This window comes from Scyliorhinus torazame, chromosome 11 (assembly GCF_047496885.1).
Source record: "Scyliorhinus torazame isolate Kashiwa2021f chromosome 11, sScyTor2.1, whole genome shotgun sequence".
NCBI classification, from domain to species: domain Eukaryota; kingdom Metazoa; phylum Chordata; class Chondrichthyes; order Carcharhiniformes; family Scyliorhinidae; genus Scyliorhinus; species Scyliorhinus torazame.
Genome location: NC_092717.1, coordinates 65,394,483 through 65,418,453, shown reverse-complemented (window position 1 = coordinate 65,418,453; position 23,971 = coordinate 65,394,483). Strand labels below are relative to the sequence as shown.

Sequence of the window (23,971 nt, the reverse complement as noted above, 5' to 3'; positions counted from 1 at the left end):
CCCACTAACGGGCTGGTGGAGTACCTGTCCGGCGACAGCGGTAGGGGAGCCGTGACCAGGGCTGCCAAACTGGTCAGTCTGGATGACTCTTTACCTCCCCAAAATATTGATATCCAATAATTCCATAAATTAACATATTCTGCTTTATGTCAGGTTAAATTCACAAATCCTTATCGCGCACTGCCCCAAATAAACCAATAAAACTGATAGCTCCTGATATATCTACCAGTTATTGGTTCAACCATTATTGAAAAGTATCCTTTTTGTTTTGTATCTTCCAATTCTTTCTTCTAATCTATCATGAATTCCTTTCTCACAGTCAGCTTCTCATGTCAGTCGGCAGTATTTGGTCTCAAGCTTCAACATCTATGCAGGTTTTTGAAGAGCAAGAATTACGTGAAGTGAAGGAGGTTCAGAATTTAGAGAAGTTGGTAAGTACTCTACTGAAAACTTAAAACAACAGAAAATCCAACAAGGCGTTTACTACATTTAACTATACTACATAGTATGAAACTGACCTGTCATCAAATCATGATTCACAATTAGGTTTCTGGTTTTGCTCCTTTACAAGTTGGGGTTATTCTGCAGAATCAATTTAAACATTTGTGGATTGAATGAGGTTTTGTTGCATCAATGCACCTACTGCACTGATAATTGGATTTCTGGTACATTATCTGATGATTTTCATGTTACTATTATCAATGCTTGCATTTTAAATAATCTTCTAGTGAAATTGGGCTCAAGGCCAAACTAATTAATTTTAGAGCTGACCTCAAAATGGATTTGCAAGCATCCTGTGCCATAGAGATGACAGCCTTATTAACATTTATGCAGGCCCCAATGCTAGTTGTAGGACCAGAACACAGCCTCCACCAGTGATACTGCACAATGGTCAGGAACCTGAAATATCGATGTTTCTTTATCCATTGCTGAATATTTCTAGCATTTTCTGATTTTACTTTAGAGTCTCAACATCTGCACTATTTTGTTTCTGTGCACAATAAACTGGATATACCTGTTAATGGGTAAAATTACAGGAGGTGTTCAATGAAGAGTGATATGGAACCAGTTTGTACCCCGAATGTTGAGGACATCTACTTCCAAATGAAAACAGTCATAGATAACTTAAAATATACAAAAAAAGCTCAGAGCGGACAAATGTGCACAACGCAAAAAACAACAAAGGGTGGCAAATAGCGAGTAAGAGCTAAAAAAAAAAGGAATTTTGAAAAGGAAGTTGCAAGGGATCTCACAATCAACATACAATTATTTTAGGAAAAAAACAAATGTTAGCGAACCAGTATATTTCAGTCGGGAGGAAAGATTCAAAAAGAGGGATAAACCAACCATGGCTAATCAAGGAAGTTTAAGAGAGTATTAAGTTGAAAGAAAATCATATAAGGGGGCAAATGTCAGTGATAGCTATAATGTTCTTGTCGGATGGCCTGATTTATATCTCAAGATATAAGCTATAAACAATTTATTAATATTAACTTTGGGTCAACTATATACAAAACATCAGATGAATAACCTTATGATCATGCACAAACAACCTCTCTCTTCCAGCTCTCCAGTCAATATGAGGCCGCCTGACTCAACATTCACTTATGTACTAATTAGACTCCTGATGGTCAGTCGGTGAATTACAACAGAACCATGATATTACTACAATAACCCCGAAGACTAGGGTAAATTCAGAATCCAGCAAAGAAGGACTTTGGGAAAGGGTTGGCCCACTGAAGGATAGGCAAGGGAATCTATGTGTAGAGCCCGAGGAAATGGGCGAGGTACTAAATGAATACTTTGCATCAGTATTCACTAAAGAGAAGGAGTTGGTAGATGTTGAGTCTGGAGAAGGGGGTGTAGATAGCCTGGGTCACATTGTGATCCAAAAAGACGAGGTGTTGGGTGTCTTAAAAAATATTAAGGTAGATAAGTCCCCAGGGCCTGATGGGATCTACCCCAGAATACTGAAGGAGGCTGGAGAGGAAATTGCTGGGGCCTTGACAGAAATCTTTGGATCCTCGCTGTCTTCAGGGGATGTCCCGGAGGACTGGAGAATAGCCAATGTTGTTCCTCTGTTTAAGAAGGGTAGCAAGGATAATCCCGGGAACTACAGGCCGGTGAGCCTTACTTCAGTGGTAGGGAAATTACTGGAGCGAATTCTTCGAGACAGGATCTACTCCCATTTGGAAGCAAATGGACGTATTAGTGAGAGGCAGCACGGTTTTGTGAAGGGGAGGTCGTGTCTCACTAACTTGATAGAGTTTTTCGAGGAGGTCACTAAGATGATTGATGCAGGTAGGGCAGTGGATGTTGTCTATATGGACTTCAGTAAGGCCTTTGACAAGGTCCCTCATGGTAGACTAGTACAAAAGGTGAAGTCACACGGGATCAGGGGTGAGCTGGCAGGATGGATACAGAACTGGCTAGGCCATAGAAGGCACAGAGTAGCAATGGAAGGATGCTTTTCTCATTGGAGGGCTGTGACCAGTGGTGTTCCACAGGGATCAGTGCTGGGACCTTTGCTGTTTGTAGTATATATAAATGATTTGGAGGAAAATGTAACTGGTCTGATTAGTAAGTTTGCAGACGACACAAAGGTTGGTGGAATTGCGGATAGCAATGAGGACTGTCGGAGGATACAGCAGGATTTAGATTGTTTGGAGACTTGGGCGGAGAGATGGCAGATGGAGTTTAATCCGGACAAATGTGAGGTAATGCATTTTGGAAGGTCTAATGCAGGTAGGGAATATACAGTGAATGGTAGAACCCTCAAGAGTATTGAAAGTCAAAGAGATCTAGGAGTACAGGTCCACAGGTCATTGAAAGGGGCAACACCGGTGGAGAAGGTAGTCAAGAAGGCATACGGCATGCTTGCCTTCATTGGCCGGGGCATTGAGTATAAGAATTGGCAAGTCATGTTGCAGCTGTATAGAACCTTAGTTAGGCCACACTTGGAGTATAGTGTTCAATTCTGGTCGCCACACTACCAGAAGGATGTGGAGGCTTTAGAGAGAGTGCAGAAGAGATTTACCAGAATGTTGCCTGGTATGGAGGGCATTAGCTATGAGGAGCGGTTGAATAAACTCGGTTTGTTCTCACTGGAACGAAGGAGGTTGAGGGGAGACCTGATGGAGGTATACAAAATTATGAGGGGCATAGACAGAGTGGATAGTCAGAGGCTTTTCCCCGGGGTAGAGGGGTCAATTACTAGGGGGCATAGGTTTAAGGTGAGAGGGGCAAGGTTTAGAGTAGATGTACGAGCCAAGTTTTTTACACCGAGGGTAGTGGGTGCCTGGAACTCGCTACCGGAAGAGGTGGTGGAAGCAGGGACGGTAGTGACATTTAAGGGGCATCTTGACAAATACATGAATACAAAGAACAAAGAACAAAGAAATGTACAGCACAGGAACAGGCCCTTCGGCCCTCCAAGCCCGTGCCGACCATACTGCCCGACTAAACTACAATCTTCTACACTTCCTGGGTCCGTATCCTTCTATTCCCATCCTATTCATATATTTGTCAAGATGCCCCTTAAATGTCCCTATCGTCCCTGCCTCCACTACCTCCTCCGGTAGTGAGTTCCAGGCACCCACTACCCTCTGCGTAAAAAACTTGCCTCGTACATCTACTCTAAACTTTGCCCCTCTCACCTTAAACCTATGCCCCCTAGTAATTGACCCCTCTACCCTGGGGAAAAGCCTCTGACTATCCACTCTGTCTATGCCCCTCATAATTTTGTATACCTCTATCAGGTCGCCCCTCAACCTCCTTCGTTCCAGTGAGAACAAACCGAGTTTATTCAATCGCTCCTCATAGCTTATGCCCTCCATACCAGGCAACATTCTGGTAAATCTCTTCTGCACCCTCTCTAAAGCCTCCACATCCTTCTGGTAGTGTGGCGACCAGAATTGAACACTATACTCCAAGTGTGGCCTAACTAAGGTTCTATACAGCTGCAACATGACTTGCCAATTCTTATACTCAATGCCCCGGCCAATGAAGGCAAGCATGCCGTATGCCTTCTTGAATAGGATGGGAATAGAAGGATACGGACCCAGGAAGTGTAGAAGATTGTAGTTTAGTCGGGCAGCATGGTCGGCACGGGCTTGGAGGGCCGAAGGGCCTGTTCCTGTGCTGTACATTTCTTTGTTCTTTTGACTTAAATTACAATAAAGGGAGAGAAAATAAACTACGAGGGCAAACTAGCGAGGAACGTAAAAACTGACAATAAGAGCTTCTTTAATATATAAAAAGTGAGAGGTCAAAGTTCATAGGCTCCTGAGAAAATGAATCTGGGAAGATAGTTATGGGGAATAAGGAAATGGCAGAGGACAGACATTTTGCATCAGTTTTTATGTTGGAAGAGACCTTGAAAAATACTAAGGAATGCAGTGGAGGAATTAAATACCATCTCCATCACTAGAGAAGTAGTAAGAAGTCTTACAACACCAGGTTAAAGTCCAACAGGTTTGTTTCGATGTCACTAGCTTTCGGAGCACTGCTCCTTCCTCAGGTGAATGAAGAGGTATGTTCCAGAAACATATATATAGACATTTTCAAAGATGCCAGACAATGCTTGGAATGCGAGCATTAGCAGGTGATTAAATCTTTACAGATCCAGAGATGGGGTAACCCCAGGTTAAAGAGGTGTGAATTGTGTCAAGCCAGGACAGTTGGTAGGATTTCGCAGGCCAGATGGTGGGGGACTCGGCCAACGTTGTCTACCTCATACGCTGCAGGAAAGGATGTCCCGAAGCGTGGTATGTTGGCGAGACCATGCAGACGCTGCGACAACGAATGAACGGACATCGCGCGACAATCACCAGGTAGGAATGTTCCCTTCCAGTCGGGGAACACTTCAGCAGTCAAGGGCATTCAGCCTCTGATCTCCGGGTAAGCGTTCTCCAAGGCGGCCTTCAGGACGCGCGACAACGCAGAATCGCCGAGCAGAAGCTTATAGCCAAGTTCCGCACACATGAGTGCGGCCTCAACCGGGACCTGGGATTCATGTTGCATTACATTCATCCCCCACCATCTGGCCTGCGAAATCCTACCAACTGTCCTGGCTTGACACAATTCACACCTCTTTAACCTGGGGTTACCCCATCTCTGGATCTGTAAAGATTTAATCACCTGCTAATGCTCGCATTCCAAGCATTGTCTGGCATTGTCTGGCATCTTTGAAAATGTCTATATATATGTTTCTGGAACATACCTCTTCATTCACCTGCTAGTGACATCGAAACAAACCTGTTGGACTTTAACCTGGTGTTGTAAGACTTCTTACTGTGCTCACCCCAGTCCAACGCCGGCATCTCCACATCATAGAGAAGTAGTATTAGACAAACTAATGGGGCTAAGCCTAGCTCTCCTAGCTCTGATGGCTTGCATCCAAGGATCCTAAAAGAAGCAGCGACAAAGATAGTGGATGCATTGGTTGTAATTTTCCAAAGATCCTTGCATCCCGGAGATAGTCCGATACTGAAAAGGTGTGAAAAAAGCAGGTTATTTGTGATAGTGACTTTAACTTCCACCATGTTGATTGTGAATCCCTTACAACCAGGGGCTCAGGTAGAGCTAATCATCTGAGGTTGTTGAATTCGATGTCGAGACTGGAAGGCTGTAGCGTGTCTAACTGGAAGATGAGATGTTGTTCCTCCAGTTTGCGTTGAGTTTCTGCAATGTTCCAGTGGTGCTCAACGCAAACTGGAGGAACTGCAGGCGCTGCTGTAATGTTCCAGTGAAGCTCAACACAAACTGGAGGAACAACATCTCATCTTCTGATGTTTTTCAGAATGGGCATCTGTAGCTAGTGGTGTTCCGCAGGGATTAGTGCTGGGACCTCTGGTGTTTGTAGCATATATAAATGATCTAGAGGATAATGTGGGTGGTCTGATTAGTAAGTTTATGGATGACTTAAAGATTAGAGGAGTTACTGATAGTGCCGAGGAGTGTCAGAGGATACAACAGGATTTTGATAGATTGGAGACGTGGGCACAGAAATGGCAGCAGGAGTTTAATCTGGGCAAATGCGAGGTGATGCATTTTGAAGGATCAAATCTAGATATGAATTATACTGTAAATGGCAGAACCCTTAGGAACATTAATATACAGAGGGATCTGGGCGTGCATTTGCACAGTTCCCTAAAAGTGGCAACACAGGTGGCCGTACTTGCTTTCATCAGCTGGGGCATTGAGTACAGGTGTTGGGAAATCATGTTGCAACTATATAAAACCTTGGTTAGGCCGCATTTGGATATTTTCATTTTTTTTCTTTTTGTTTCTTTTTTCTCTCTTTTTTTAAAATTTAGAGTACCCTTTAGGAGGGCAGCATGGTAGCACAAGTGGATAGCACTTTGGCTTCACAGCGGCAGGGTCCCAGGTTCGATTCCCTGCTGGGTCACTGTCTGTGCTGAGTCTGCACGTTCTCCCCGTGTCTGCGTGGGTTTCCTCCGGGTGCTCCGGTTTCCTTCCACAGTCCAAAGACGTGCAGGTTAGGTGGATTGGCCATGATAAATTGCCCTGAGTAACGAAAAAGGTTAGGAGAGGTTATTGGGTTACGGGGATAGGGTGGAAGCGAGGGCTTAAGTGGGTCAGTGCAGACCCGATGGGCCGAATGGCCTCCTTCTGCACTGTATGTTCTATTTTCCAATTAAGGGGCAATTTAACGTGGCTGATCCACCTAACCTGCACATCTTTGGGTTGTGGGGGCGAAACCCACGCAAACACGGGGAGAATGTGCAAACTCCACACGGACAGTGATCCAGAACTGGGATCGAACCTGGGACCTCTGCGCTGTGAGGCAGCAGCGCTAACCACTGCGCCACCATGCTGCCCCAAAGGCTGCATTTGGAGTATTGAATGCAGTACTGGTCACCACATTATCAGAAGGATGTGGAAGCTTTGGAGTGAGTGCAAAGAAGATTCACCAGGATGTTGCCTGGTCTCGAGAATGTTGGCTATGAGGAGAGGTTGAATAAACTCGGGTTGTTCTCACTAGAACTTTAGAGGCTGAGGGGAAACCTGATTGAGGTCTACAAGATTACGAGAGGCATAGACAGGGTGGACAGTCAGAGGCTTTTTCCAAGGGTAGAAGTGTCAATTGCAAGGGGGCACAGGTTCAAGGTGAGAGGAGGAAAGTTTAAGGGAGATGTGCAGGGTGTTTTACATGCAGAGAGTGCTGGGAGCCTGGAACATGCTGCCATAGGATGTGCTGGAAACCGGCACATAATCGACATTTAAGAGGCATCTGGATGAGGTCCAAGAAGGATGCAAACAATTTGCAAAGAGATATTGATAGGTTAAGTAAGTGGGCAAAAGAGTGAGCAAATGAAGCATAATGTAGGAAAGTGTGAAGTGTTCATTTTGGAAGGGAGAGCAAAAGAGTATTATTTAAATGGAGAAACACTGCAGAAAGCTGCAACCCAAAGGGTCTTGGGGGTACTTGTGCACAAAACACAGAAAGCTAGCATACAGGTGCAGCAGGTAATCAGGAAGGCTAGTTGAATGTTGGCCCTTATTTAATGAGGGTTGGGGTATAAGAGTGGGCAAGTCTTGCTGCAACTGTACACACATGAGACCACACATGGAGTACTTGACAATTTTCGTCCCCTTATTTGAGACAAGATATTGGGCGGGATTCACTGGCCTTGTCGTATTCGACTTGGTGTCGGGATGAGACCCTTGAATCTTGCAAGAGGGTTCTCATGAGATTTGAGATGCTTGAAATGTCTTGTGAGATTCAACGGCTCATTTAATTTTACATTGACTGGATTCACCTTATGCCATGTCTGGGAGACCTCACCAGGGCACCATTTATCCTGGTCCACACAAATGGGGACCAGGCATAACATCACGTCGGATTAATCTCCCATGCCATTGGAGATCACAGGGTGGTCGTGGACAGGGCAGGGTGGCACCCTGGCTCTCCATCTGGTGCCCAGGCACCTTGGCAGTGCCACTCTATCATTGCCAGTATGCCTGGATGGCACTGCCACACTGGCAGGGGTATCACCAGGTTTCCAGGGTGTCCATGTGCCAGGTTAGCACTCCAAGAATCGGGCCTGCGAGGGAGGCTTTACCAGCCAGAGAGCAGCTGTTCCCAGGGGCCTCCCCCAGGTTGGGAGGTGACGGGGCGTGGTGGGTGTCAAAATTGGGGAGGGGGGGTCTGAAAAGTGGTGGCGGGGTGAGGGGAGGGGGGGGGGAATGGGGAGAGAGAGAGAGACAGCCAGACAAAATAGCACTTCGATCTGCAATGAATCTGTCCTGAAGTTCACCAGCAGGAAATCCTTCCAAGTGCGGTCTCGGTGGAGAGAATCGCCCATAGACAAAGTGCCATTGAATAGTGAGATGTTTCTCGGCACCTCCACCTGTTAAACATGCCGTTCAGTGGACTTTAACTCAAGAAAGCTGTGTCATGCCCATTATTTTATTGAAGATGGTTAAGCGAAAGTTCACGAGGAAGATCCGTGGTCCAGTGGGATTGTCTTTTGAGCAAAGGTTAAACAGGCTAGTCATAGAGGTTTACGGCATGAAAACAGGCCCTTTGGCCCAACTTGTCCATGCCGCCGAGATTTTACCACTAAGCTAGTTCCAATTGCCAGCATTTGGCCCATATCCTCTATATCCGTCTTTCCCATATAACTGTCTAAATGCTTTCTAAAAGACAAAATTGCACCTGCCTCTACTACTGCCTCTGGCAGCTCGTTCCACACAATCAGTCCTTGCCTCTCTAAATGCCTGTAGATCCTGTCTCGATCAGAATATTTTCTAACAACTTACCCACCACGGACATTAGACTCAGTAGTTCCCAGACTTTTCCCTGCGGCCCTTCTTAAACAAAGACGCAACATTTGCTACCCTCCAATCTTCAGGCCCTTGACATGTGTCTGTCGACAATTCAAGTATCTCTGCTAGGGGACCCATAGTTTCCTCCCTAGCCTCCCACAACGTCCTGGGATATATTTCATCAGGTCCCGGGGATTTATCTACCTTGAAGCGCTTTAAGACTTCCAGCAACACAGCGGCACTCCCATCCCGGCCAGCCAAGCACTCAAGGTCAGCGATGGCAGCCACACTCCAAACATGGAACCAAATGAGACAGCACTTCAGCCAACTGAAATGTCCCCTATGGCCCCCATCTTTGGTAACCACAGGTTAACGCCAGCAAGGATGGACACCACCTTTAAGAGGTGAAGACAGCTGACTGTTAGGGAGGGACTTCTGTACGGACGACAGACTAGTGATGGTAGAGGAACTGACAGAAAAACTACATCTGCCCAACGGGAACGAACTGCAACACCTACAGGTAAAGAACTTCCTCCGCAAGGAGGCAACAACATACCCACGGACCCCGAGCCATTCAATGTTAGAGGAATTACTGGATGTGGGCAATCTGGGAGTGGAGAACTGCAGGGACCTGTACGGACAACTGCTAGAAGGGGCATGCTCCCCACTGGACGAGACATGGGACAATGGGGGAAAGAATTTGGGATTGAAATAAGGTGGGGTCTCTGGAGTGACGTACTGAACAAGGCCAATCCCCCTCCACTTGCGCAAGGCTAAGCCTCATGCAACTGAAAGTGGTGCACAGAGCACACCTAACCAGAACCCAAATGAGCAGGTTTGAAGTGGATTACAAGTGTGAATGGTGGCAAGGAGGCCCAGCCAACCACATCCACATGTTCTGGGCATGCCCCAGACTTGTCGGGTTCGAAGCAATGTCCGCAGTTGTGGGGGTGAGGGTGGAGCCAAGCTCTAAAGTGGCAGTCTTCGGGTTATCAGAAGAGCCAGAATTATTAATAGGGAGGAGGGCCAGCACCCTTGCCTTTCCCTCCCTAATCGCCTGCCGAAGAATCCTGCTCGACCGGTGATCAACAGCGTCACCCAAAGCTGCAGACTGGCTGGCCAACCTGTCGGAATTCCTCCACCTGGAGAAAATCAAATTCCGCATCCAAGGTTTGGAAGAGGGCTTCCACAAGACATGGAAGCCATTCACCAACTTGTTCAAAGACCTGTTTTTAGCCAACAGCCAATAGAGCGATGGGAGGGGAGGCTAGACAGGGGACCACCAAAGCACAAAAGAACAGGAAGAGGGAGGAAAGGAGTGGGGGGAGGGTATTCAGAGGGAAGGGGCAGGGGAACAGCCGGAATAGACAATGGAGGACCAAGATCAAGGCCACAAAGCCAGGGCCATGCGGCAGGGATGTAGGGCCCTAGGTAAGAATGGAGGCAAGCCAAGGCTCCCCGTCCCCAACCCCAATCCCGGGCGGAAAAGTCCATTCTAACCAGCAAATCAGTTACATGACCGAGGGCCCTGCCGAGCCGGGCACAAGTAAACAAGTAAAACCCGACCAAAATGTAAATTGTCCTTCTTCTGGACGTGCGACAAGGCAGAATCACCGAGCGGAAACTAATAGCCAAGTTCCGCACACGAGTACGACCTCAACCAGGACCTTGGATTCATGTCGCATTACATTCACCCCCCCACCATCTGGCCTGGGCTTGCGAAATCCTACCAACTGTTCTGGCTTGAGACAATTCACACCTCTTTAACCTGCGATTATCCCTCTCTCTCGTTGCTCCATCTGGACCTGTAGACTTAATTACTTGCAAAGACTTGCATTCAAAGTATCGTATTGCATCTTGACTCTGTCTCAATATATTTATATATATATATATATGTTTCTGGAACCCACCTCTTCATTCATCTGAGGAAGGAGCAGTGCTCCGAAAGCTAGTGATTCGAAACAAACCTGTTGGTCTTTAACCTGGTGTTGTAAGACTTCTTAAAATGTAAATTAACCAAGATACCAAGGAAATGCCTTAATAGGGGAGTGGGAGGAGGGGGGAGGGTGGGGCTAACCGACAAGTGGGAGAGGGGAGGGGAAGAGGCAGAAGGAACTATTCATATGTAAATACACAATGATCTATTTCTGTAAACTTTTAAAAAACTGCAAAGTTCCAATAAAAGAAGTTCACGTTTGGTGAGACTGGTAAAAATCCCCGGCCAAAAGAACCAAAGAATCATGGAGGGCCGGAGAATAGGATGCCTAATTCTCGAAGTGGATGCAAAGGAGTCATTAAGATCCATCTCCATTCATTTACATCCTCCCGCTAGCGCGCGGACACAAACCCCGATCCCGCAGCCAGCATGGGGGCTGGAGCATCGCAAACGGTTCTCCAATGCCTGACGCCAATTCTCATTTTTCAGGGCAGCATGGTGGCGCAGTGGGTTAGCCCTGCTGCCTCACAGCGCCGAGGTCCCAGGTTCGATCCCGGCTCTGGGTCACTGTCCGTGTGGAGTTTGCACATTCTCCCCGTGTTTGCATGGGTTTCGCCCCCACAACCTAAAAATGTGCAAGCTAGGTGGATTGGCCGCGCTAAACTGCCCCTTAATTGGAAAAAATGAATTGGGTACTCTAAATTTATATTTTTAAAATTCTCCGCCGCATCGGGGACCTCCCTACTGGGGGAAGGTGTGCCACTGTGTTGCCCAAACTTCAGAGTTCTCTCAATCCCACTGGTTCTGTCCAAAGGAATGCAAAGCACTACATTTGGCACTGACTTGGTTTCAGGAGCTGCCAGAAAGGTGCCATATTTCGATATCAGTCTACCCTTCGGTTACACTCCAGATGTTTGATGGAATTTACCCCCTTAGCATTCAACTCCCCTGAGGTATCAACAGGACAGTGGAACTATGAGTTTTTAGCTCCGAGTTTGCTTCATAAATGTCAGAACAAGTCCACATGTTCCACCAGTAGATGAGACTGCCCAAATCTCTTGCGAGTTCCTCTGCAATTTTATTCTAGGGTTGTTACTTTCCATGTGTTGTCACAAGGAGGTACAGCTGAGGTTTTGCCTGTGGAGAGGCTGTGTCTGACAGGGGAGATATTTATCACATTTGGCCCTCTTTCTCACATTGCTGCAAACCAGCAGTGTGAGCTGAAGATGAGAAGCAAACTAGCTCACACAGGCAGAAGTCATGCTAAACTCCTCTCCCAAAAATTCAATGCATCATTGTTATGGGCCATTGTTTCAAAAACTCCAAAGTATTTCATGGAGTTCACCTGACCGACAACTGTTTATTGATTTTGGTTATGATGAGCACAAGGGTTTGCCTTCTAGGTGTTATTCAATAGCACTTTTAATCAAAAACAAAGTTTATTCTATGAATTTAGTGAACATTTTTATAAACACACACAGTCAGCATGTCTAACAACTTCAAACATGCATACCCCACACAGCTATAGTAATCTGTGTATCACCCTTAATAAATTGCCCCCTTAAGCTGTTCCAATTTAATAACAAGATCCCATAAACCAGATGCCCCCTTTTCAAAGGTGTGGCCCACCATACGGCATTCTTACTGTCTTTAAGACTTGGTATTAATACTCTGTTTCCTTTCTCAAATAGCATGCTTGAATTCCTTCCGGAAAACAGTTATCTCTTTAAAGTTATCATGCAGTCTGGAAGCAGCTTTTAAAATGAATATAGAGAGACAGGACAAGACTTCTCTGTCGGAGTCCAACAGCTAAATGTGAAAACGAAAGCAAAAACCGAGCCACAACAGTCTCAAACCAAAGCGAAAGTAAAACCAACTCCCAGACCACAGCCCAGCTCCACCCACACAAGAACATCACTGAAGTCATGTGATAAGACAAAAACATTTCTTAAAGGGACACTCCCATGACATTTAAAAAAGAGTATCCAATTAATTTTTTCCAATTAAGAGGCAATTTAGCGTGGTCAATCCACCTAGCCTGCACATCTTTGGGTTGTGGGGGATGAAACCCACACAGACACGGCGAGCTCCCATGACATAATGAATCTCTTTGGTACTATGGCAAAGAACACAACAAAGAACAATACAGCACAGGAGCAGGCCCTCCGGCCATCCAAGCTTGCACCGGTCATGATACCAACCTTTGCCAAAACCCTCAGCGCTTCCATGTGCCGTATTCCTCTTTACCCGTCCGACCCATGTGTTTATCAAGATACCTTTTGAATACATTCTCCCCCTGTTTGTGTGGGTTTCACTCCCACAACCCAAAAAAAGATGTGCAAGGTAGGTGGATTGGTCATGCTAAATTGCCCCCTAATTGGAAAAAATGAATTGGGCACTCTAAATTTATTTTTTAAAAAGATGCCTTTTGAATGCCGTTAATGAATCTGCTTCCACAACCTCCTCTGGCAATGCGTTCCAGGCACTCACCACCCTCTGCGTATATAACCTTCCTCACACATCTCCTCTAGACTTTGCCCACGGACCTTAAATGTATGCCCCAGAAGATCTCACCAATGGAGAATTGAGTAATGGAGATAGCCAGAATTCTGGATATGGAGAAAGTTGGTCTTGGTAAAATGGGAATTCATGATGGCAATGGTGATTACAGAAGACCAAGTGCAATGGGTTAGGGATTAGATGGGTGAAAAATACTGTATGCCACCCTGACAAAACGTGGGCTGGATTCTCCATTGGCCGCGCCGGAATCGTGAATCGCGATCGGGCGGAGAATACGATGCCAGCCGAAAATTAAGATCGCCGCCGGGCAACCAGCAGAATGTCATGTTTCGACTTCATGATAGCGGTGTGAATGTGTTCACACACCACGTGTCGGCATGGGCATGCAAATGCCATTAACATCTCATTAACGGGCCAGACCCGGTAGTCTCCTGCCTCCCGCAGTGACGGTGAGTTCATTTGTGATATTTCAGCGTCGGACAACGGAAAATCCCACCCATTGTCTCCCAAACGGAGAATCGTTTCCATTGTCTCCATAAGTATTGCCTAGACCTGTGCCCTGGAGCACACTCCAGTTTCACCGTGGCGTTTAATCACAGCACAAGAGATGGGAGTTAATCCTGTCTTGTTATGTGTGGAGAATGAGTGCTGTGGGCTGTTTCTAATGCAAAGGACCACGTATCCCATTGATCAGCCCCATCTATTGCAAATTAGGCAGCTCCCGACGAGTAAGGTGCTTAGAATCTCCAATAAAAACGATGCCAATTTTTCGATTGGCAAGCTGGACTGTCAAGCCCACGAGCCTGGGATTACAGATAACTTGAAGCTGGTTGATAATATGAAAGATTGCCGTTATTGACATGGACGTGGTAAACTGAACATTGGCATAGCTTTCCTAAAGAGATCATGCTGACTGAGAGCAGACCGGGGAAGTAATACGTGTCTCAGTTCTCCCAGTGAGCCAGAGAAGACACAGCCAGAGTGAGACACAGCGAAGAGTGAGTTTGGGAATTTGAACCTAGGTGGGAATTCGAAGCTGGGTGGGAGGAGGTGCTTTTTATCCCTGGTAAGTCACTGGTGAGTAGTTTGCCTTTTCATTTGTATATTTATTTATTTTTTCTTTCGTTTTTTGGAATTGTAGTTGTATAAGTTACCTAAGGTTTAAGACATGGCAGGAGATCCCTGACCCGTACCATGCTTCTCATGTGCGATGTGGGAGCTTAGGGACACGTACACTGTCCCTGGCTCCTTCACGTGCAAGAAGTGTGTCCAGTTGCAGCTCCAGTTAGACCGCTTGATGGCTCTGGAGCTGTGGATGGACTCATTTTGGAGCATCCGCGATGCTGAGGAATTCGTGGACAGCACGTTTAGCGAGTTGGTCACACCACAGGTGAATGTTACTGAGGGAGATAGAAAATGGGTGACCAAAAGACAGAGCAAGAGTAGGAAGGCAGTGCAGTTGTCCCCTGCGATCATCTCCCTGCAAAACAGATATACCGCTTTGGATACTGTTGAGGAAGATGGCTCAACAGGGGAAGGCAGCAGCAGCCAGATTCATGGCACCGTGGCTGGCTCTGCTGCGCAGCAGGGCTGGAAGAAGAATGGCAGGGCTATAATGGCAGGGGACTCAATCGTAAGGGGAACAGACAGGCGATTCTGCGGATGCAATCGAGACTCCAGGATGGTATGTTGCCTCCCTGGTGCAAGGGTCAAGGATGTCTCGGAGCGGCTGCAGGACATTCTGAGGTGGGGGGGGTGAACTGCCAGCTGTCGTGCACATAGGCACCAACAATATAGGTAAAAAACGGGATGAGGTCCTACAAGCTGAATTCAGGGAGTTAGGAGTGAAACTAAAAAGTAGGACCTCAAAGGTAGTAATCTCAGGATTGCTACCAGTGCCACGAGCTAGCCAGATTAGGAATGTCAGGATAGATAGGATGAATGTGTGGCTCGAGCGATGGTGCAAGAGGGAGGGATTCAAATTCCTGGGGCATTGGAACTGGTTCTGGGGAGGTGGGACCAGTACAAATGGACGGTCTGCACCTGGGCAGGACTGGAACCGATGTCCTCGGGGGTGTTTGCTAGAGCTGTTGGGAAGGGTTTAAACTAATGTGGCAGGGGGATGGGATCCAATGTAGGAGGTCAGAGGGAAGTAAAACGGGGCCAGAAACAAAAAACAGTAAGGGGGAAACTGTAAGGCAGAGGAGCCACAGTCAAAAATCAAAAAGGGCCACAGTACAGGGTACAGTGACTGTGGAGAGTGTGAAAAGGGAGGTGGCCAATGCAGTATACGGAACATGATAAATTAGTTTGTTGCGCACATTGAAATTGGCCGGTGCGGTGTTGTGGGTATCACAGAGACGTGGCTGCAAGGGGATCAGGGCTGGGATCTAAATATCCAAGGATACATGTCCTATCGAAAGGACAGGCAGATGAGCAAAGGGGGTGGGGTTGCATTGTTAGTAAGGAATGAAGTTAAATCGATAGCAAGGAGCAATTGTAGGATCAGAACGCACAGAATCTCTGTGGGTAGAGTTGAGGAATCGCAAAGGTAAAAAGACCCTGATGGGAGTTATGTGCAGGCCCCATAGCAGTAGTCAGGATGTGGGGCAGAAAATAAATCAGGAGATAGAAAAAGCAAGCAAAAAAAGCAATACTACAATAATCACGGGGGACTTCAATATGCAGGTGGACTGGGAAGATCAGGGTGGTAGTGGATCCCAAGAAATGGAATTTGTGGAATGTCTAAGATGTTTTTTTGGAGCAGCTTGTGACAGAGCCTACTCGGGAACAGGCAATTCTGGATTTGATGATGTGTAATGAGGCATACTTGATTATGGAACTTAAGTTGAAGGAAACCTTCGGGAGCAGTGACCACAATATAATAGAATTTACCCTGCAGTTTGAGAGGAAGAAGCTGCAATCAGATGTAACAATTAAATAAGGGTAACTACAAAGACATGAGGGAGGAGCTGGCCAGAGTTGATTGGAGAAGGAGCCTAGCAGGGAAGACAGTGGAACAGCAAAGGCAGGAGTTTTGGGGGGTTATTAGGGAGGGACAACAGAAATTCATCCCAAGGAGGAGGAAACATGCTAAGGGGAGGACAAGGCATCCATGGCTGACGAGGGATGTCAAGGACAGCATAAAGGCTAAACAAAAAGCATACAATGTGGCGAGGATTTGTGGGAAACCAGAGGATTGGGAAGCCTTTAAAAGCGAGCAGAGGACAACTTAAAAAGTTATAAGGGGGGAGAAGATGAAGTACGAGTGTAAGCTAGCGAGTAATATAAAGGAAGATAGGAAGAAATTTTTTCAATACATAAAAGGTAAGAGAGAGGCAAAAATAGACATTGGACCACGAGAAAATATGGCTGGAGAAGTAATAATAGGAAACAAAGAAATGGCAGACGAACTGAATTGCATCAGTCTTCACGGTGGAAGACGCCAGAGGGATGCCAGAGCTCCAGGAGAACCAGGGGGCAGATGTGAGTGCAGTGACCATTACTAAGGAGAAGGTTCTGGGGAAACTGAAAGGTCTGAAGATGGATAAGTCACCTAGACCGGATGGACTACACCCCAGGGTCCTAAAAGACATAGCTGAGGAAATTGTGGAGGCATTAGTGATGATCTTTTAGGAATCACTGGAGGCAGGAAGGGTCCCAGAGGGCTGGAAGGTGGCGATTGTGACACCACTACTTCAGAAGGGAGGGAGGCAGAAGACGGGAAATTATAGGCTGGTAAGCCTGACTTCCGTTATTGGTAAGATTTTAGAGTCTGTTATTAAAGATGATATCGCAAGTACTTGGAAGTGCATAGTAAAATAGGACTGAGTCAGCATGGCTTTGTCAAAGGGAGGTTGTGTCTGACAAATCTGTTAGAGTTCTTTAAGGAGGTAACAAGGATGTTCGTCAAAGGAGAATCAGTGGACGTGGTTTATTTAGATTTCCAGGAGGCCTTTGACAAGGTGCTGCACAGGAGATTGTTAAATAAGTTAAAAGCCCATGGTGTTAAGGGTATGATCCTGGCATGGATAGAGGATTGGCTGACTGGCAGAAGGCAAAGAGTGGGGACAAAGGGGTCTTTTTCAGGATGGCAGCCGGTGACTAGTGGTGTGCCTCAGGGGTCTGTGCTGGGACCACAACTTTTTACAATATACATTAATGATCTGGAAGAAGGTACGGAAGGCACTGTTAAGTTTGCAGATGATACAAAGATCTGCAGAGGGACAGGTAGTATTGAGGAAGCAAGGGGGCTGCAGAAGGACTTGAACAAGCTAGGAGAGTGGGCAATGAAGTGGCAAATGAAATACAATGTGGAAAAGTGAGAGGTTAAGCACTTTGGAAGGAAGAATCTAGGCAGACACTATTTTCGAAATGGGGAAATGCTTCGGAAAGCAGAAGCACAAAGGGACTTGGGAGTCCTTGTTCACGATTCTCTTAAGGTTAATGTGCAGGTTCAGTCGGCAGTTAAGAAGGTAAATGCTATGTTAGCATTCATGTCAAGAGGGCTAGAATACAAGACCAGGGATGTACTTCTGAGGCTGTATAAGGCTCTGGTCAGACCCCATTTGGAGTACTGTGAGCAGTTTTGGGCCCCATATCTAAGGAAGGATGTGCTGGCCTTGGAAAGGGTCCAGAAGAGGTTCGCAAGAATGATCCCTGGAATGAAGAACTTGTCATACGAGGAACGTTTGAGGACTCTGGGTCTGTACTAGTTGGAGTTTAGAAGGATGAGAGGGGATCTTATTGAATTCGGCGGCGTGAGAACAGCTGGTGAGTGGTGAGTCAGTTTCAGCGGGAGCATTGCGGAAGGAGGTTGCTGGGAGGTAAGTCAACCTTTAAAAGCACTTGTCTTTGCAGGGGCAGGCCAGTCGATTTCGGCGGCGTGAGAACAGCTGGTGAGTGGTGAGTCAGTTTCAGCGGGAGCATTGCGGAAGGAGGTTGCTGGGAGGTAAGTCAACCTTTAAAAGCACTTGTCTTTGCAGGGGCAGGCCAGTCGATTTCGGCGGCGTGAGAACAGCTGGTGAGTGGTGAGTCAGTTTCAGCGGGAGCATTGCGGAAGGAGGTTGCTGGGAGGTAAGTCAACCTTTAAAAGCACTTGTCTTTGCAGGGGCAGGCCAGTCGATTTCGGCGGCGTGAGAACAGCTGGTGAGTGGTGAGTCAGTTTCAGCGGGAGCATTGCGGAAGGAGGTTGCTGGGAGGTAAGTCAACCTTTAAAAGCACTTGTCTTTGCAGGGGCAGGCGAGTCGATTTCGGCGGCGTGAGAACAGCTGGTGAGTGGTGAGTCAGTTTCAGCGGGAGCATTGCGGAAGGAGGTTGCTGGGAGGTAAGTCAACCTTTAAAAGCACTTGTCTTTGCAGGGGCAGGCCAGTCGATTTCGGCGGCGTGAGAACAGCTGGTGAGTGGTGAGTCAGTTTCAGCGGGAGCATTGCGGAAGGAGGTTGCTGGGAGGTAAGTCAACCTTTAAAAGCACTTGTCTTTGCAGGGGCAGGCCAGTCGATTTCGGCGGCGTGAGAACAGCTGGCTGGTTAGTCAATTTCAGCAGGAGCTGAGAATTTTTCTTTTTTTTTTCTTTTATTTTAAATTAGTTTTTTAGGCGGGAACAGGAAGTCGACCCGCGGACGTCTGGGAAGACCCTCCCCAATAAATTCTGGTGGAGAGGAAACCCGAGACACTACACGTGTAGTGTCTCCCACCCGCCCTCCTCCTCTAACCTAATAATAAAACCCATTGGTCTGAGGTAAGTACCATATTTTATTATATTATTATTATTTTTTAGCCAGATCTTGGTAGAAAGTTGGAGGAATGGCAGGGAAGGGAGTGCAATGTTCCTCCTGCAGGATGTTTGAGGTGAGGGATGCAGTTAGTGTCCCTGCTGATTTTACCTGCAGGAAGTGCTGCCATCTCCAGCTCCTCCAAGACCGAGTTAGGGAACTGGAGCTGGAGTTGGAAGAACTTCGGATCATTCGGGAGGCAGAAGGGGTCATAGATAGCAGCTTCAGGGAATTAGTTACACCAAAGATTGGAGATAGGTGGGTAACTGTAAGAGGGACTGGGAAAAAGCAGTCAGTGCAGGGATCCCCTGCGGTCGTCCCCTGAGAAACAAGTATACCGCTTTGGATACTTGTGGGGGGGGGGACTTACCAGGGGGAAGGCATGGGGTACGGGCCTCTGGCACGGAGTCTGTCCCTGTTGCTCAGAAGGGAAGGGGGGAGAGGAGCAGAGCATTAGTAATTGGGGACTCTATAGTCAGGGGCACAGATAGGAGATTTTGTGGGAGCGTGAGAGACTCACGTTTGGTATGTTGCCTCCCAGGTGCAAGGGTACGTGATGTCTCGGATCGTGTTTTCCGGGTCCTTAGGGGGAGGGGGAGCAGCCCCAAGTCGTGGTCCACATTGGCACCAACGACATAGGTAGGAAAGGGGACAAGGATGTCAGGCAGGCTTTCAGGGAGCTAGGATGGAAGCTCAGAACTAGAACAAACAGAGTTGTTATCTCTGGGTTGTTGCCCGTGCCACGTGATAGTGAGATGAGGAATAAGGAGAGAGAGCATTTAAACACGTGGCTACAGGGATGGTGCAGGCGGGAGGGATTCAGATTTTTGGATAACTGGGGCTCTTTCTGGGGAAGGTGGGACCTCTACAGACAGGATGGTCTACATCTGAACCTGAGGGGCACAAATATCCTGGGGGGGAGATTTGTTAGTGCTCTTTGGGGGGGTTTAAACTAATGCAGCAGGGGCATGGGAACCTGGATTGTAGTTTTAGGGTAAGGGAGAATGAGAGTATAGAGGTCAGGAGCACAGATTTGACATCGCAGGAGGGGGCCAGTGTTCAGGTAGGTGGTTTGAAGTGTGTCTACTTCAATGCCAGGAGTATACGAAACAAGGTAGGGGAACTGGCAGCGTGGGTTGGTACCTGGGACTTCGATGTTGTGGCCATTTCGGAGACATGGATAGAGCAGGGACAGGAATGGATGTTGCAGGTTCCGGGGTTTAGGTGTTTTAGTAAGCTCAGAGAAGGAGACAAAAGAGGGGGAGGTGTGGCGCTGCTAGTCAAGAGCAGTATTACGGTGGCGGAGAGGATGCTAGATGGGGACTCTTCTTCCGAGGTAGTATGGGCTGAAGTTAGAAACAGGAAAGGAGAGGTCACCCTGTTGGGAGTTTTTTATAGGCCTCCTAATAGTTCTAGGGATGTAGAGGAAAGGATGGCGAAGATGATTCTGGATATGAGCGAAAGTAACAGGGTAGTTATTATGGGAGACTTTAACTTTCCAAATATTGACTGGAAAAGTTATAGTTCGAGTACATTCGATGGGTCGTTTTTTGTACAGTGTGTGCAGGAGGGTTTCCTGACACAATATGTTGACAGGCCAACAAGAGGCGAGGCCACGTTGGATTTGGTTTTGGGTAATGAACCAGGCCAGGTGTTGGATTTGGAGGTAGGAGAGCACTTTGGGGACAGTGACCACAATTCGGTGACGTTTACGTTAATGATGGAAAGGGATAAGTATACACCGCAGGGCAAGAGTTATAGCTGGGGGAAGGGCAATTATGATGCCATTAGACGTGACTTGGGGGGGATAAGGTGGAGAAGTAGGCTGCAAGTGTTGGGCACACTGGATAAGTGGGGCTTGTTCAAGGATCAGCTACTGCGTGTTCTTGATAAGTATATACCGGTCAGACAGGGAGGAAGGCGTCGAGCGAGGGAACCGTGGTTTACCAAGGAAGTGGAATCTCTTGTTAAGAGGAAGAAGGAGGCCTATGTGAAGATGAAGTGTGAAGTTTCAGTTGGGGCGATGGATAGTTACAAGGTAGCGAGGAAGGATCTAAAGAGAGAGCTAAGACGAGCAAGGAGGGGACATGAGAAGTATTTGGCAGGAAGGATCAAGGAAAACCCAAAAGCTTTCTATAGGTATGTCAGGAATAAGCGAATGACTAGGGAAAGAGTAGGACCAGTCAAGGACAGGGATGGGAAATTGTGTGTGGAGTCTGAAGAGATAGGCGAGATACTAAATGAATATTTTTCGTCAGTATTCACTCAGGAAAAAGAGAATGTTGTGGAGGAGAATGCTGAGCCCCAGGCTAATAGAATAGATGGCATTGAGGTACGTAGGGAAGAGGTGTTGGCAATTCTGGACAGGCTGAAAATAGATAAGTCCCCGGGACCTGATGGGATTTATCCGAAGATTCTATGGGAGGCCAGGGAAGAGATTGCTGGACCTTTGGCTTTGATTTTTATGTCATCATTGGCTACAGGAATAGTGCCAGAGGACTGGAGGACAGCAAATGTGGTCCCTTTGTTCAAAAAGGGGAGCAGAGACAACCCCGGCAACTATAGGCCGGTGAGCCTCACGTCTGTAGTGGGTAAAGTCTTGGAGGGGATTATAAGAGACAAGATTTATAATCATCTAGATAGGAATAATATGATCAGGGATAGTCAGCATGGCTTTGTGAAGGGTAGGTCATGCCTCACAAACCTTATTGAGTTCTTTGAGAAGGTGACTGAACAGGTAGACGAGGGTAGAGCAGTTGATGTGGTGTATATGGATTTCAGCAAAGCGTTTGATAAGGTTCCCCATGGTAGGCTATTGCAAAAAATACGGAGGCTGGGGATTCAGGGTGATTTAGAGATGTGGATCAGAAATTGGCTAGCTGAAAGAAGACAGAGGGTGGTGGTTGATGGGAAATGTTCAGAATGGAGTACAGTCACAAGTGGAGTACCACAAGGATCTGTTCTGGGGCCGTTGCTGTTTGTCATTTTTATCAATGACCTAGAGGAAGGCGCAGAAGGGTGGGTGAGTAAATTTGCAGACGATACTAAAGTCGGTGGTGTTGTCGATCGTGTGGAAGGATGTAGCAGGTTACAGAGGGATATAGATAAGCTGCAGAGCTGGGCCGAGAGGTGGCAAATGGAGTTTAATGTAGAGAAGTGTGAGGTGATTCACTTTGGAAGGAATAACAGGAATGCGGAATATTTGGCTAATGGTAAAGTTCTTGAAAGTGTGGATGAGCAGAGGGATCTAGGTGTCCATGTACATAGATCCCTGAAAGTTGCCACCCAGGTTGATAGGGTTGTGAAGAAGGCCTATGGAGTGTTGGCCTTTATTGGTAGAGGGATTGAGTTCCGGAGTCGGGAGGTCATGTTGCAGCTGTACAGAACTCTGGTACGGCCGCATTTGGAGTATTGCGTACAGTTCTGGTCACCGCATTATAGGAAGGACGAGGAGGCTTTGGAGCGGGTGCAGAGGAGATTTACCAGGATGTTGCCTGGTATGGAGGGAAAATCTTATGAGGAAAGGCTGATGGACTTGAGGTTGTTTTCGTTGGAGAGAAGAAGGTTAAGAGGAGACTTAATAGAGGCATACAAAATGATCAGGGGGTTGGATAGGGTGGACAGCGAGAGCCTTCTCCCGCGGATGGATATGGCTGGCACGAGGGGACATAACTTTAAACTGAGGGGTAATAGATATAGGACAGAGGTCAGAGGTAGGTTCTTTACGCAAAGAGTAGTGAGGCCGTGGAATGCCCTACCTGCTACAGTAGTGAAATCGCCAACATTGAGGGCATTTAAAAGTTTATTGGATAAACATATGGATGAGAATGGCATATTGTAGGTTAGATGGCTTTTGTTTCGGTGCAACATCGTGGGCCGAAGGGCCTGTACTGCGCTGTATTGTTCTATGTTCTAACTGTTGGAGGCTGGCACCTGGCCAGGTGGACCAACTCATTTGCCCTCCCATCACCCACCCCGGCACGGACCCCCTCCCCAACCTCCACCCCAGCACGGACCCCCCCCAACCCCCAACCTCCACCCCGGCACGGACCCCCCTCCCCCCAACCTCCACCCCAGCACGGACCCCCTCCCCAACCTCCACCCCAGCACGGACCCCCCCCCAACCTCCACCCCAGCACGGACCCCCTCCCCAACCTCCACCCCAGCACGGACCCCCTCCCCAACCCCCAACCTCCACCCCAGCACGGACCCCCTCCCCAACCTCCACCCCAGCACGGACCCCCCCAACCCCCAACCTCCACCCCAGCACGGACCCCCCCCCAACCTCCACCCCGGCACGGACCCCCTCCCCAACCCCCAACCTCCACCCCAGCACGGACCCCCCCCCCCCCCAACCTCCACCCCAGCACGGACCCCCTCCCCAACCTCCACCCCAGCACGGACCCCCAACCTCCACCCGGCACGGACCCCCCCCCCCCCCAACCTCCACCCCAGCACGGACCCCCTCCCGGCACTCCCCCGGAGCCCAGCCTACTCTAACCACCCACCCCCCCCCCCCCCCCCGCCGCACACACACACACACAAGCCGAGACACACCTCTCCTCACGCAATCAGTCTGCGGCCACGCCATTTCCTGCCCAGAGCCAACCCCCCAGGCCGTCACTCACCTCCTCGCTGGTCGGCGTGAGCCTGGAGCACCGGGTCACGCCGATGAAAAGGAGGTTTGATTCACGTCAACGTGAACGGTCATCACGTCGACGGGACTTCGGCCCATCCGGAAGGGAGAATATCGGCAGGCCGAAAATCGGCTGCCTTGCGCAGACCCGTGACATTCTCCGCGGCAGCGGCGCCATTAACGCCCCGCCGACTTTTCTCCCTTCGGAGACTTCGGCGGGGGCGGGATTCACGGTGGCCAACGGCCATTCTCCGACCCGGCGGGGGGTCGGAGAATGACGCCCCTTAGTTGGGACGTCTTGTTGAAGTTGTA

The 23,971-nt window shown here is 48.0% G+C and overlaps 1 protein-coding gene across 2 annotated transcripts in view; it reads left to right on the top strand.

The window, feature by feature from the left end:
* The window catches only part of LOC140385316 (regulator of G-protein signaling 22-like), a 689,200-nt gene that overhangs the window by 467,776 nt on the left and 197,453 nt on the right, over nt 1-23,971 (top strand). For both annotated transcript variants that reach the window (XM_072467373.1, XM_072467374.1), the window contains exon 12: nt 320-431. In XM_072467373.1, the coding sequence (XP_072323474.1) occupies nt 320-431 (112 nt within the window). The remainder of the gene's footprint in view (nt 1-319; nt 432-23,971) is intronic.